The 12,799-nt window shown below is 55.2% G+C and overlaps 1 protein-coding gene across 3 annotated transcripts; it reads left to right on the plus strand.

Moving 5' to 3' along the window:
• Positions 1 to 679: 679 nt before the first annotated feature.
• LOC142075087 (stomatin-like protein 2, mitochondrial) lies at positions 680 to 12,438 on the plus strand. 3 transcript variants are annotated; one of them, XM_075136092.1, is made up of 10 exons: positions 680 to 748; positions 1,795 to 1,947; positions 2,287 to 2,386; positions 3,062 to 3,120; positions 3,524 to 3,625; positions 4,227 to 4,361; positions 4,903 to 5,047; positions 5,396 to 5,475; positions 5,719 to 5,847; positions 12,038 to 12,438. In XM_075136092.1, the coding sequence occupies exons 1-10, from the start codon at positions 698 to 700 to the stop codon at positions 12,167 to 12,169; spliced, it is 1,086 nt and encodes a 361-aa protein (XP_074992193.1). In that variant the 5' UTR covers positions 680 to 697; the 3' UTR covers positions 12,170 to 12,438. The 3 variants fall into 3 exon arrangements, with proteins under 3 accessions (XP_074992193.1, XP_074992194.1, XP_074992195.1); XM_075136093.1 differs by having other exon boundaries at positions 11,983 to 12,167; XM_075136094.1 differs by lacking the exon at positions 12,038 to 12,438 and adding an exon at positions 10,595 to 10,700.
• Positions 12,439 to 12,799: the final 361 nt, after the last annotated feature.

Here is a 12,799-nt window from a genome sequence, read left to right on the forward strand (position 1 = left end):
TCGCTGGGGTGGGCACGACCCTGGGACCAGGGGCTCACTGGGACAGCCGTCATTTTAACCGAAGCCCACCCTGTGTTCACGTCGCTCTCCCCAGAGCTCCGGCTGGCAGAACTGGGGCATGGGGATGGGACAGGACAGGCCTCTGCCACACTTGGGGGGGTGAGGCCCCGCTCTCCACTGCCATGGGGAGGCCGAGAGGCTCTGGCCCTGCTGGGCTGGGGGGGCCGGGGTCCCACTCACCCCCCCCCCCCACACACACACAGTGGGGGCCTGCTCCCCCCACGGCACCGGGTCCTGGGGTACCTCTTGCCCCATGACACCAGGGTCCGGGGGTCGTGCTCCCCCCCGGCACCGGGGTCCCCCCGTCCCACAGCACCGGGGCCCGGAGTCCCACTCCCCCCAGGACACTGGGGTTCCCCCTCGCCCCACGGCCCCGGGACCCGCTCGCCGTGGCCCAGCTGGGGCGGGGAGGCTGGCAGCTGCCCGGCGAGGCTGTACCGGTACTTTTCGTGTTTGTTTTTAATTTAATAAACGCCTGTTTGGAAACCGAGCCCGCGTCTCGCTGCTCCCGGGGACGGCGGAACCAGGGGCAGCGGCCGCCACGGCAGGACGGGGTGCCCCGGGAGGCTCACCCGGGAGAGGCGGGGCGTCCCGAGTGGCCTTCCGGGGCGGCGGGGGGAGCGGTGGCGGCGGCGCGATGCTGGCGCGGGCGGGGTGCCGGGCCGGGCCCGGCCTCGGCCTGTTGCAGGTGGGGCTGGGGGAGGCCTTGGGGGGCCGGGGCCGGGGCCGGGGCCGGGAGGGGTTGGTGTTGAGGCTCTGAGGAAGCCCTGGGGAGATGGGTGGAGGGTGGGATGGAAGAGGCTCATGGGCGCTCGGCTGGGGGGAGCTGGGTAGGGATAGGGGTATTGGGGTGCGCAGAGGAGGCCTGGGGGCAAATGGGTATGGGGGTACTGAGGGGGCTGGGTGGGAGTTTGGTTGGGGGAGTGGTGTTGGGGGACTGGGGGCAACCTGGTATGAGGAGTGGTGAGGTGGACTAGGGGGGGGATGGGTTGGGGGATGTGGGGCTGGGGAGGAAATGAGTGTAGGAGAAATGGATGTGAGGGGATGTGGGGCTGGGGAGGAAATGAGTGTAGGAGAAATGGATGTGAGGGGCTGTGGAGGCCTGGGGGGTGGGTTATGGTGCGGGGGGGGCATAGTGGTTAGCGAGGAGGCTGTGGGGAGCTGGGCATGGGAGGTAGTGAGGAGAGCTGGGGGGAGTGAGGGGCTGTGGCTGTGGGGAGGAGGGTCCTTGGGGGGAGCCGGAGGGCAGCCACAGCTGGGGAGGGACAGGCTGGTGAGGGGGACCTGGGACTGAGGTGGGAGGTGGAGAGGGATGGGAGGAAGGAGTCTGACCAGGTTACAGGGGGCTGAGTGGGGCAGGAGAGACCCCACCCCACACCTTCCTTTCCCTTACAGTGTCAGAGGGGCTTTATTCCTCCCCCCACGCAGGGATGTGAGGGAAGGGAAGATGTGGAGAAAGCTCCAACACTGGGGTGAGCCCCCCCTACACCTGCAGGGAAGGCCCTGACACTTGAACTGATCCTGGGGCCTAGGTCTCATCCCTGTGGGGACAGCCCATGTCCCCTCACGGTGTGTGCTTATTCAGGGTGTCAGTGATGTTTCCTGTCCTGGTGTATCGGGGCCAGGAGCATCAATCCCAGATGGGAGAGCAGGGCCTGGAGGAGGAGGGTTGTCACGTGCAAGGGGCAAGGTGCCAGCAGCCAGTCTCCATCCTGTTCCTTTTCCTTTCTCCAGCACTCCCAACAGCTGAAGCGTTCAGCGTGGCTGGCCCCAGCACCGCACTGCTTGAACTCCAGCCTGCCCGTGAATATCGGGGTGCTCTTTGTGCCACAGCAGGAGGCTTGGGTGGTGGAGAGGATGGGCAAGTTCCACCGAATCCTTGAGCCTGTAAGGAGCTGCTTTTCTTCCCTTCTGGATTCAGCAGGTTCCTAAAATTGTAGCGAGGCGCGTCCTTTGCGCGAGGATTCGGGGGATGGTGTGCTTATTCTTCCAGATTGTGATCCTTTTGGCTGCTTGTAGACTAATTTCCTTTGGTGGAGTGTTAAAAGCACTGAGAAACCTAAATTTCCTATGTGTGGGAAGCACATTTGCTCTGCCTGTAGCATCTACAGCGTGTAGCGTACTTGAGCTTTGTTTGCACAGCCCTCTCTAGTCTGGCTGAGTTCTCTAGGGGGGGTGAAACCCCAGATTAGAGGGCTCAGCAGTCTAATCCCACCCTTTTCCCAGGGTTTGAACTTCCTCATCCCTCTGTTGGATCGGATTCGTTATGTGCAGAGTCTCAAAGAAATCGTCATTAACATCCCAGAGCAGTCAGCTGTCACCCTAGGTAAGGAACAGCTTCTGCATCCTGCCCTTTTCCTTCCACTGCATCCAGGGTGAGCAAGGGACAGCGCGGGGAAGAGTGGAAATGTCCCAGACTTCATACTCAGCCCTGTCCCTGGTCACCCGGGCTTGACTGTCCTTGTGGTGTTGCGAGTGGGAGAACCCCAGGAGGTCCTGTCTGCTCTCTGCGGGCTGTGGCTGCCCCTTCTTGCTGGGTTGAACGCACCTGGGCAGGAATCCATTTTTCAGATTTCAGATGTTTTCCTGTCTTGAACCAGGAAAAATCTCCCCTGTGTTTCTGTAAAAAAGATTTCAGATCAGGTTAATGGACAGCTCTGTTAAAATTTTAGTATTAAGCTTTTTATTTTTTTTTTCCTCTTAAATATTTTATTTTTTAAAATAACTACAGTATGAAATGTTTTGATCTGGAGACCTGAGATTTCTTGTGTATTAAAATGTCAAAATGAGGCATTTTGTAGGGAACGTCAGGGTCCTTTTTATAAAGCCCTTTGCATAAGGAGGTCTGTTTCAGCTGATCCCTCTTCCATGCCACGCTGTTGACACCAGGAAGGAAAGGGATGACCCTGCCCAGCTCTGCTAATTCTGTCGGGAGAGAGGGGGTTGCCATGGCTTTACTTTGCTGCTTCACTAAACAGAACGTGTCGTTCTCTCCTGGCAGATAATGTCACCCTGCAGATTGACGGCGTGCTCTATCTGCGGGTTATGGACCCCTACAAGGTACTGTCCCTGCTGTGCTGACACTCAGCATGAGTCAAACTGGCAGCCTCCTAGCGTCTCTGGCTGCGCCCAGCACGGTCTGCGTATGCTGCGTTGCCCAGCTGGCTGCCTTGGCAGGCCCTCAGCCACCGCTCGCCTGGCTCTGCTGGCTCACTTCTCTCCGCGACGCGTGCTTCAGGCTCTGCCCAGCTTGCTGTGCTCTGCGAGGAGGGTGGGCTGAGCACCCTGTTCCCTCCCGAGGGAATGGGAGGAGGAGGGGAAGGCAGATCTCAGCTCTGGACCCCGCTTTTCTTTGGCAGGGGTGTCTGTGGCAGGTTTCTCGTCTTAGCGTTTGCCCATCCTGATTCGTTCGGGGTCCCTCTCGGCACTGCCATCGACTCTGTTTTTTGCTTCTGCTCTCCAGGCCAGCTATGGGGTGGAAGATCCTGAGTATGCAGTGACCCAGCTGGCCCAGACCACCATGAGATCTGAACTTGGCAAACTCTCCCTCGACAGAGTCTTCCGGGTGAGCTGGGGAGGTGGATCACGGAGCTGCCAGCATCTAGCAGCATTTCTCGAAACGCCGGGGGGTCTGCATGGCCAGGCTGATACACTTAACAGCAAAATGCTCTTTGCTTAGAGGGCTTCTGTTTCAGTTGACCTACTAGTGAATCCTTGAAGATGGGTCTTGTTTCGGTTATTTTTTTTAACAGGAGCTATTTTTTCCCCTGCCCTGTGTTAGTCGGAAAGGGTGATGGGTGGTGCATGCCCAGACCTGGCTGGTCCGGCTGTGTTTCTCTTGACTCGGTGACTCTTTGCTCGGGCCCAGTGATGAGTGTCCTGGCTGACCTGGTTCAGGGGGGCTGTAACCCTCATGCTGCATTTGTTGGGCAGAAGCGGGAGCTGTTGGCATTCCTGGATGATGTTTGTATCTCAGCAATTTCAGTTTTGGGCACTGCCCTCCCTAGGAGAAGGTAACCCCTTCAAGAGATGTGGCCCTGCGTTACGCCTGTGGAGTTGGGGTTTTCTGGCTGACCTTGGCCCGTGAGGGGAGGTCTCCCTTCTGCCCCATGTCTCGTGCTAAGTGCCTCTTCTTTGCTCTCTGTCGTTTCTTTTGTGCCTCCCAGGAGCGGGAGTCCCTCAACGCCAACATTGTGGATGCCATCAATCAGGCCTCAGACTGCTGGGGCATCCGGTGCCTGCGCTACGAGATCAAGGACATCCATGTGCCCCCACGCGTGAAGGAATCCATGCAGATGCAGGTTTGGTTCTCTGGGCAGGCGGTCTGGAACGAGAGGGAAATCTCCCCTTCCACGCAGCACGGTTGTTCTCCGTCCAGAGCTGGCAGCACTGGGCCCTCCTGCGGTGAGGGAAGCCTGTTGACACTTTGGCTGCAAACGTACAGCTATTGAATAAATAATTCCCATCCTTATTTCGGCAGTGGTGGCTCCTGCCTGGTACACACAAGCCCCGCCAGCTCCCTTTAAAATCCCTACTGGGCTCTGTAGGAGGAAAATCCCAGAGCTGAAGGTTTCCCCTTGAGAAAAGAGGAGTGCCAGATCTCCGGGGAGGAGGGGGAAGTGGCCGGTTAGGTGTGGACCGGGCTGGGGAGGGCTGTGCAGCGTGAGAAGCAGAACCAGCCCTCACCAGGGATCGCTTGGTGTTTTGTAGCTGTGTTCTTATCCTCTGCTAAGCCATGCTTGCCCAAGCAGGACATAGGAGCGTGTCCTTGCTGCGCTTGCCCCACGGATGGGATTTCCTCAGCATGGCCGTGGCAGGCTGGCATCTGACCTGTGTTTGCAGGTGGAGGCAGAGCGACGGAAGCGGGCGACAGTGCTGGAGTCGGAGGGGACGCGGGAATCGGCTATCAACGTGGCTGAGGGGCAGAAACAGGCCCAGATCCTGGCGTCAGAAGCTGAGAAGGCCAAACAAATCAACAAAGCTGCTGGTAGTGCCTTGGGCTAGAACATGTGGGGCCTGGAGGATCTGTAGCCCTCTGCGCTGAGGGGTGATGCTCCCGAGGAGCAGACTGCATCACTGTCTGTGGGCCAGGCTTCCTCAGCCATGCTGATCCTTCCTTGCTGGCGCCCTTGGGCTGAGCTCCAGCTCGTGTTGCTGCCCCGCAGCCTGGGGCAGCAGGAGGTGTGTTGCAGGAGTATCACTGTGCTGTTGTTGCAGAAGAGGAGGCTTTGCGTGCATGAGGTTGTCTTGATTTGCTCCTTGAGGTTGTCTTGATTTGCTCCTTAGAAGCACTTTGTTGCAGTTCTGATGTGCATTTTGCTGTGGTTCGTTGCAGGAGAAGCCAGTGCCATGCTGGTCAAGGCCAGGGCCAAGGCTGAAGCTATTCAGCTCCTGGCGGCTGCTCTGGCACAGCGGGTGAGCGATGGCTCCTTGGGGCAGCCACAGCTTTGGTGCTAGCACCGGGGGAGATGAAACCAAGGCCGGGGTGGCACCTGGCTTTCTCTCAGATGTTCCCTGGTGTCTTCAGCAGCAGCGAGGAGTTTTGTTTTCTTAGGGGCTGCTACCAGCCCAGGGTGGGCTGGGGGTAGGGGCACAGATGAGCTCTTGGTGGTACGTGACTTGCCTCTTCGCTGCTGAGCCTTGGCCCTCTCTCCCCAGCACGGCAACGCTGCTGCCTCTCTCTCTGTAGCAGAGCAGTACGTGAGCGTCTTCTCCAAGCTTGCCAAAGACTCCAACACCGTCCTGCTGCCCACCAACACTGGTGATGTCACCAACATGGTCGCACAGGTCAGTGTGGTCAGAGGGACCCCGTCTCTTGCCTGAGGGAAGTGAAGGTGGCAGCCCGGCGGGGCCTGGCCCTTGTGGAGGGGGTGGTTGTGGTGGAAAAGGGGAGATGAGGAGGAATTTGGCCTGGTGGGTGGGTCCAAAATACAAACTGTGGGCTGGGAAAGCTGCTTCACAGCATCCTTTTTAAAACAGGAGGGTCCCCGCTGCGGCAGTCCCTGGCTCAGGGACCGGCCTGAGCTGGCTTGTGGCTGGAGGAGCCAGGACCCTTCTCTCTGTGCCAGAATAAGTTGGCAAAAATACGAGGCAAGCGCTGACTTTCTCACTGTCTCTTTGGGGTGGAAGTTTGCCTCTTCCCTGTCCATCCCTGTGCCCCGAATGGGGCTGAACATGGAGCAGAGGTTCAAGTCAGCTCCTGAAGCCACCGTCTTGTGGCCCTGCCTTCCCTGTCCCATTCCTACTGCACGTCCAGTCTTAGAATAGAATAGAATATTTCAGTTGGAAGGGACCTACAACAATCATCTAGTCCAACTGCCTGACCACTTCAGGGCTGACCAAAAGTTAAAGCATGTTGTTAAGGGCGTTGTCCAAATGCCTCTTAAACACTGACAGGCATGGGGCATCGACCACCTCTCTAGGAAGCCTGTTCCAGTGTTTGACCACCCTCTCGGTAAAGAAATGCTTCCTAATATCCAGTCTAAACCTCCCCTGGCGCAGCTTTGAACCATTACCACGCGTCCTGTCCCTGGATACCAGGGAGAAGAGATCAGCACCTCCCTCTCCACTTCCCCTCCTCAGGAAGCTGTAGAGAGCAAGGAGGTCACCCCTCAGCCTCCTTTTCTCCAAACTAGACAAGCCCAAAGTCCTTACCCACTCCTCATAGGACATGCCTTCCAGCCCTTTCACCAGCTTTGTTGCCCTCTGGACACATTCAAATATCTTAACATCCTTCTTAAATTGTGGGGCCCAGAACCGCACACAATACTCAAGGTGAGGCCGCGCTAATGCTGAAAACAGCGGGATAATCACCTCTTTTGACCGGCTGGTTATGCTGTCTTTGATGCACCCCAGGATGCAGTTTGCCCTCTCGGCTGCCAGGGCACACTGCTGACTCATATTGAGCCTGCTGTCAACCACCATCCCCAGATCCCTTTCTGCAGGGCTGCTCTCCAGCCACTCCTCTCCCAATTTATACTTGTGCCTGGCGTTACTCTGTCCCAGGTGCAGAATCCGGCATTTGGACTTGTTAAATTTCATCCCATTAATCATAGCCCAATGCTCCAATCTATCTAGATCCTTCTGCAAGGCCTCTTGTCCCTCAAGAGAGTCAACAGCACCTCCCAGTTTGGTATCATCAGCAAACTTGCTAATGGTGCATTCAACTCCTGCCTCCAGATCATTGATAAATATGTTGAACAGAACTGGCCCTGGAATTGAACCCTGAGGAGCACCGCTGGTGACCAGTCGCCAGCCAGATGTAGCCCCATTCACTACAACCCTTTGAGCCCTGTCATTCAGCCGGTTCTTCACCCAGCGCGCCGTGAACCCGCTCATCCCACAGTTGGACAACTTGTCCAGAAGGATGCTGTGAGGGACAGTATCAAAAGCCTTACTAAAATCCAGAAAAACTACATCCACCGCCTTCCCTTCATCCACTAGGCGGGTGACCTTATCATAGAAGGATATCAAATTAGTTAGACAGGACTAAGGATCACAGGTCAGCAGGAGAGCGCCTGAAGAGCAGCACAAAGGAACCCCAGCCAGTAAGACAGCTTCATTGGGGGCTCAACTTAAATGCCTCTATGCAAACGCACGTAGCATGGGGAATAAACAAGAGGCATTAGAGACGTGCGCACGCCTGCAGGGCTACGATCTTATTGGCATCATGGAGACGTGGTGGGATGGCTCCTATGATTGGAGTGTTGGAATGGAAGGATACAGGCTCTTTAGGAAGGACAGGCAGGGGAGATGAGGAGGGGGTGTCGCCCTCTATGTCAATGACCAGCTGGAGTGCATGGAGCTCTGCCTGGGGATGGATGAGGAGCTGACCGAGAGCTTATGGGTCAGGATTAAAGGGAGGGCAGGGACAGGTGACATTACGGTGGGGGTGTGCTACAGGCCACCTGACCAGGAGGACCGAGCAGATGAGGCCCTCTATAGACAGATAGGAGCAGCCTCACGTTCACAAGCCCTGGTCCTCATGGGGGACTTCAACCACCCCGATATCTGTTGGAGGGACAACACGACAGGGCATGAGCACTCCGAGAGGTTCCTGGGATGCGTCGATGATAACTTCCTTCTCCAAGTGGTAGAGGAGCCAACGAGGAGAGGTGCTATGCTGGACCTTGTTCTCACCAACAAGGAGGGGCTGGTGGGGAATGTGAAGCTCAAGGGCAGCCTTGGCTGCAGTGACCATGAAATGGTGGGGTTCAAGATCCTTAGGGCACCGAGGAGGGTGCACAGCAAGCTCACTACCCTGGACTTCAGGAGAGCAGACTTTGGCCTCTTCAGGGATCTGCTTGGTAGAGTGCCATGGGACAAAGCCCTGGAGGGAAGAGAGGCCCGAGAAAGCTGGTTAATATTCAAGGATCACCTCCTCCAAGCTCAGGAGCGATGCATCCCAACAAAGAGGAAATTGGGCAAAATCGCCAGGAGGCCTGCATGGATGAACAAGGAGCTCCTGGACACACTCAAACACAAAAAGGAAGCCTACAGAGGGTGGAAGCAAGGACAGGTAGCCTGGGAGGAATACAGAGAAATTGTCTGAGCAGCCAGGGATCAGGTTAGGAAAGCTAAAGCCCTGATAGAATTAAATCTGGCCAGGGACGTCAAGGGCAACAAGAAAAGCTTCTATAGGTACATTGGGGATAAAAGGAAGACTAGGGAAAATGTGGGCCCTCTCCGGAATGAAAAGGGAGACCTGGTTACCCAGGATATGGCGAAGGCGGAGGTACTCAATGACTTTTTTGCCTCGGTCTTCACCGGCAAGTGCTTGAGCCTCACTGCCCAAGCCACAGAAGGCAAAGGCAGGGACTGGGAGAATGAAGAGCCGCCCACTGTAGGAGAAGACCAGGTTCGAGACCATCTAAGGAACCTGAAGGTGCACAAGTCCATGGGACCCGATGAGATCCATCCGTGGGTCCTGAAGGAACTGGCGGATGAAGTTGCTAAGCCACTATCCATCATATTTGAGAAGTCGTGGCAGTCCGGTGAAGTTCACGCTGACTGGAAAAGGGGAAACATTGCACTCATTTTTAAAAAGGGAAGAAAGGACGACCTGGGGAACTACAGGCCAGTCAGTCTCACCTCTGTGCCTGGGAAGATCATGGAACAGATCCTCCTGGAAGCTATGCTAAGGCACATGGAGGACAGGGAGGTGATTCGAGACAGCCAGCATGACTTCACCAAGGGCAAGTCTTGCCTGACCAACCTAGTGGCCTTCTATGATGGAGTGACTACATCAGTGGACATGGGAAGGGCTACCGATGTCGTCTATCTGGACCTCTGTAAGGCCTTTGACACGGTCCCCCACAACATCCTTCTCTCTAAATTGGAGAGATATGGATTTGATGGGTGGACTGTCCGGTGGGTGAGGAATTGGTTGGATGGTTGCATCCAGAGGGTAGTGGTCAACGGCTCAATGTCCAGATGGAGATTGGTGATGAGTGGTGTCCCTCAGGGGTCTGTATCTTCATCAGTGACGTAGACAGTGGGATCGAGTGCACCCTCAGCAAGTTTGCAGATGACACCAAGCTGAGTGGTGCGATCAACGCGCCTGAGGGATGGGATGCCATCCAGAGGGACCTGGACAAGCTCGAGAAGTGGGGAGACCTTATTGCGGCCTATCAGTATTTAAAGGGGGCTTATAAGAATGATGGTGGCAAACTTTTTAGCAGGGGCCTGTTGCGACAGGACAAAGGGGAATGGTTTTAAACTAAAAGAGGGTAGATTTAGGCTAGATATAAGGAAGAAATTTTTTACAATGAGTGTGGTGAAACACTGGCACAGGTTGCCCAGAGAGATGGTAGATGCCCCATCCCTGGGAACATTCAAGGTCAGGTTGGACAGGGCTCTGAGCAACCTGATCTAGTTGAAGATGTCCCTGCCCACGGCAGGGGGGTTGGACTAGATGACCTTTAAAGGTCCCTTCCAATCCAAACTATTCTGTGATTCTACGACTTTCCCTTTGTGAACCCATGTTCACTGTGCCTGATGATTGCGTTGTCCTTTAAATGCCTTTCAGTAGCACCCAGTATGATCTTCTCCATAATTTTTCCAGGTCCTGAGGTTAGACTAACAGGTCTGTAGTTTCCTGGGTCTTCCCTCACACCCTTCTTGTAAATTGGAATAACATTGGATAGTTTCCAGTCAGCAGGGACCTCCCCAGACCTTTGGTAGATGATCGAGAGGGTTCCTGCCATAACATCCACTAGCTCCTTGTCGTGGTTTAACCCCAGCCAGCAACTAAGCACCACACAGCTGCTCACTCACTCCCCCCTGGTGGGATGGGGGAGAGAATCGGAAGAGCAAAAGTGAGAAAACTCGTGGGTTGAGATAAAGACAGTTTAATAGGTAAAGCAAAAGCCGCGCACACAAGCAAAGCAAAACAAGGAATTCATTCACTACTTCCCCATTGGCAGGCAGGTGTTCAGCCATCTCCAGGAAAGCAGGGCTCTATCACGTGTAACGGTTACTTGGGAAGATAAACGCCATAACTCCGAACATCTCCCCTTCCTTCTTCTTCCCACAGCTTTATATACTGAAGAGTAAGATGATAAGCAGTCCAGCAGTACAGCAAGCAGCAAAAGCAAAAAGCAGCCACTAACGAGCACTAGACTCTAATATACAGTAAGGCAAGCAAGTCCCATGGCAAGCACAGGAGCCTGCCAATTAATAGCTAAACAGCAATAACAGCTATAAATTCATCTAGCACATTCCAATCAAACCTGTCATTATCTTGAACCCTTCGTGCCCCACATTGGGCACCAAAAAGGACTGTCGTGGTTTAACCCCAGCTGGCATCTAAGCCCCACACAGCTGCTCGCTCACTCCCCCTCCAGTGGGATGGGGGAGAGAATCGGAAGGGTAAGAGTGAGAAAACTCATGGGTTGAGATAAAGACAGTTTAATAGGTAAAGCAAAAGCCACGCACACAAGCAAAGCAAAACAAGGAATTCATTCACTACTTCCCATTGGCAGGCAGGTGTTCAGCCATCTCCAGAAAAGCAGGGCTCCATCACGCATAACAGTTACTTGGGAAGACAAACGCCATCACTCCGAACATCCCCCCTTCCTTCTTCTTCCCCCAGCTTTATATGCTGAGCATGACGTCATATGGTATGGAATACCCCTTTGGCCAGTTGGGTCAACTGTCCTGGCTATGCTCCCTCCCAGCTTCTTGTGCACCTGGCAGAGCATGGGAAGCTGAAAAGTCCTTGAGTAGAGTAAGCGCTACTTAGCAACAACTAAAACATCAGTGTGTTATCAACATTATTCTCATCCTAAATCCAAAACACAGCACTATACCAGCTACTAGGAAGAAAATTAACTCTATCCCACCTGAAACCAGGACACTCCTTTAGTACTCTGGGATGAATCCCATCAGGCCCCATGGACTTATGAACATTCAGCTGATACAGCTGGTCCCTTACAATTTCAGCATCCACAAATGGAAAGTCACTGTTCTCGCAGTCGTGGTCCTCTGACTCAGAGGACTGGGCAGCCCAAGGTCTATCAGTATTATTAAAGACTGAGGCAAAAAACACATTGAATGCCTCTGCTTTTTCTTCATCCCTATTAGTCAGGTGACCATCTTCAACAAATATCGGTCCAATGTTTTCTTTAGACCTCTTGCTATTAACGTACTTAAAAAAGCCTTTCTTGTTGTCTGACACAACGCTGGCCAGTTTCAACTCTAATTGAGCCTTGGACTTTCGTGTCTTCTCCCTGCATATGCAAACCACGGCTCTGTAATCTTCCTGCAAAGCCTGACCTTGCTTCCAGAGATCATACCCTTTCTTTTTCCTCTTGAGCTCCATGAGGAGTTTCCTGTTCAGCCAAGCTGGTCTTCTGCCCCGCTTGCTTGACTTGCGACACAGTGGAATTGCCTGTTCCAACACAGTGTCTTCTCCTGCCACAGCCCCGGAGCGTGCAGTTTCCCCTCTCCTCCCCCATGGCTCTCTCGTTCCTTCCAGGCCCTGGGCACCTACACTATGCTGACAAAGCCGCAAGCTGTGAAGACCCAGGATGAGATGACTCCAGCCCGTGAGGACCCCCAGCCTCCCACCATGGAGGTGCTTAAGACAGAACAGGCCAACTCCAGCTAGCGGAGCCAGAAAGATCCTGGACCCTTGCCTGGGGCCTGCCAGGTTGCAGGCAGTCCTGTCCTGCTGCCCTCCCCGGTCAGACACTCTTCTTCTTCCCTTGGTCCTTATTTTGTATTTGGATTTAAATAATGTAATAAATGGTACTGGTGCTGCAGCACATCCCCTGGCACTCAGGAGCACAACCTGCCATGTGCCACTGAGGGGGGACCATCCCTCCTAATCAGGCTTCTGCCAGGAGCTCCTGCTGACCTGCAGGAAGGCGCGATGATCTGCAAGAGGAGCCTGGGGACCCCACTCTGGGGGATCCCTCTCCGGGGCTGCGGGCTCCCTGTCCCACCCACTGGTGCCTCGCAACAGTGCCACTGCCCCTGGAGTGTGCAGGGGCGGTTCCCTAGAGCGTGCTCCTTGTAGCGTGCAACGCGGGGAGGGGAACGACTGTGGCAATTAATTAATTAATTAAAGCAACGTCTCGCTTGAGCTGGGGGTGCTCGGGGCCCCCCACCACCCCGAGGGAGGTGGGGGAGCCGGGCGGCACCCGGCCGCCGGGGGGCGCTGCCACTCCCCGCGCCGCGGCTCTTGGGCGGCCGCCGCGCGCGGCGCTTCCGAGGAGAGGGGCGGCGGGGCCGGGGG

Source organism: Calonectris borealis, chromosome W (genome assembly GCF_964195595.1).
Source record: "Calonectris borealis chromosome W, bCalBor7.hap1.2, whole genome shotgun sequence".
In the NCBI taxonomy this organism is placed as follows: Eukaryota; Metazoa; Chordata; class Aves; order Procellariiformes; family Procellariidae; genus Calonectris; species Calonectris borealis.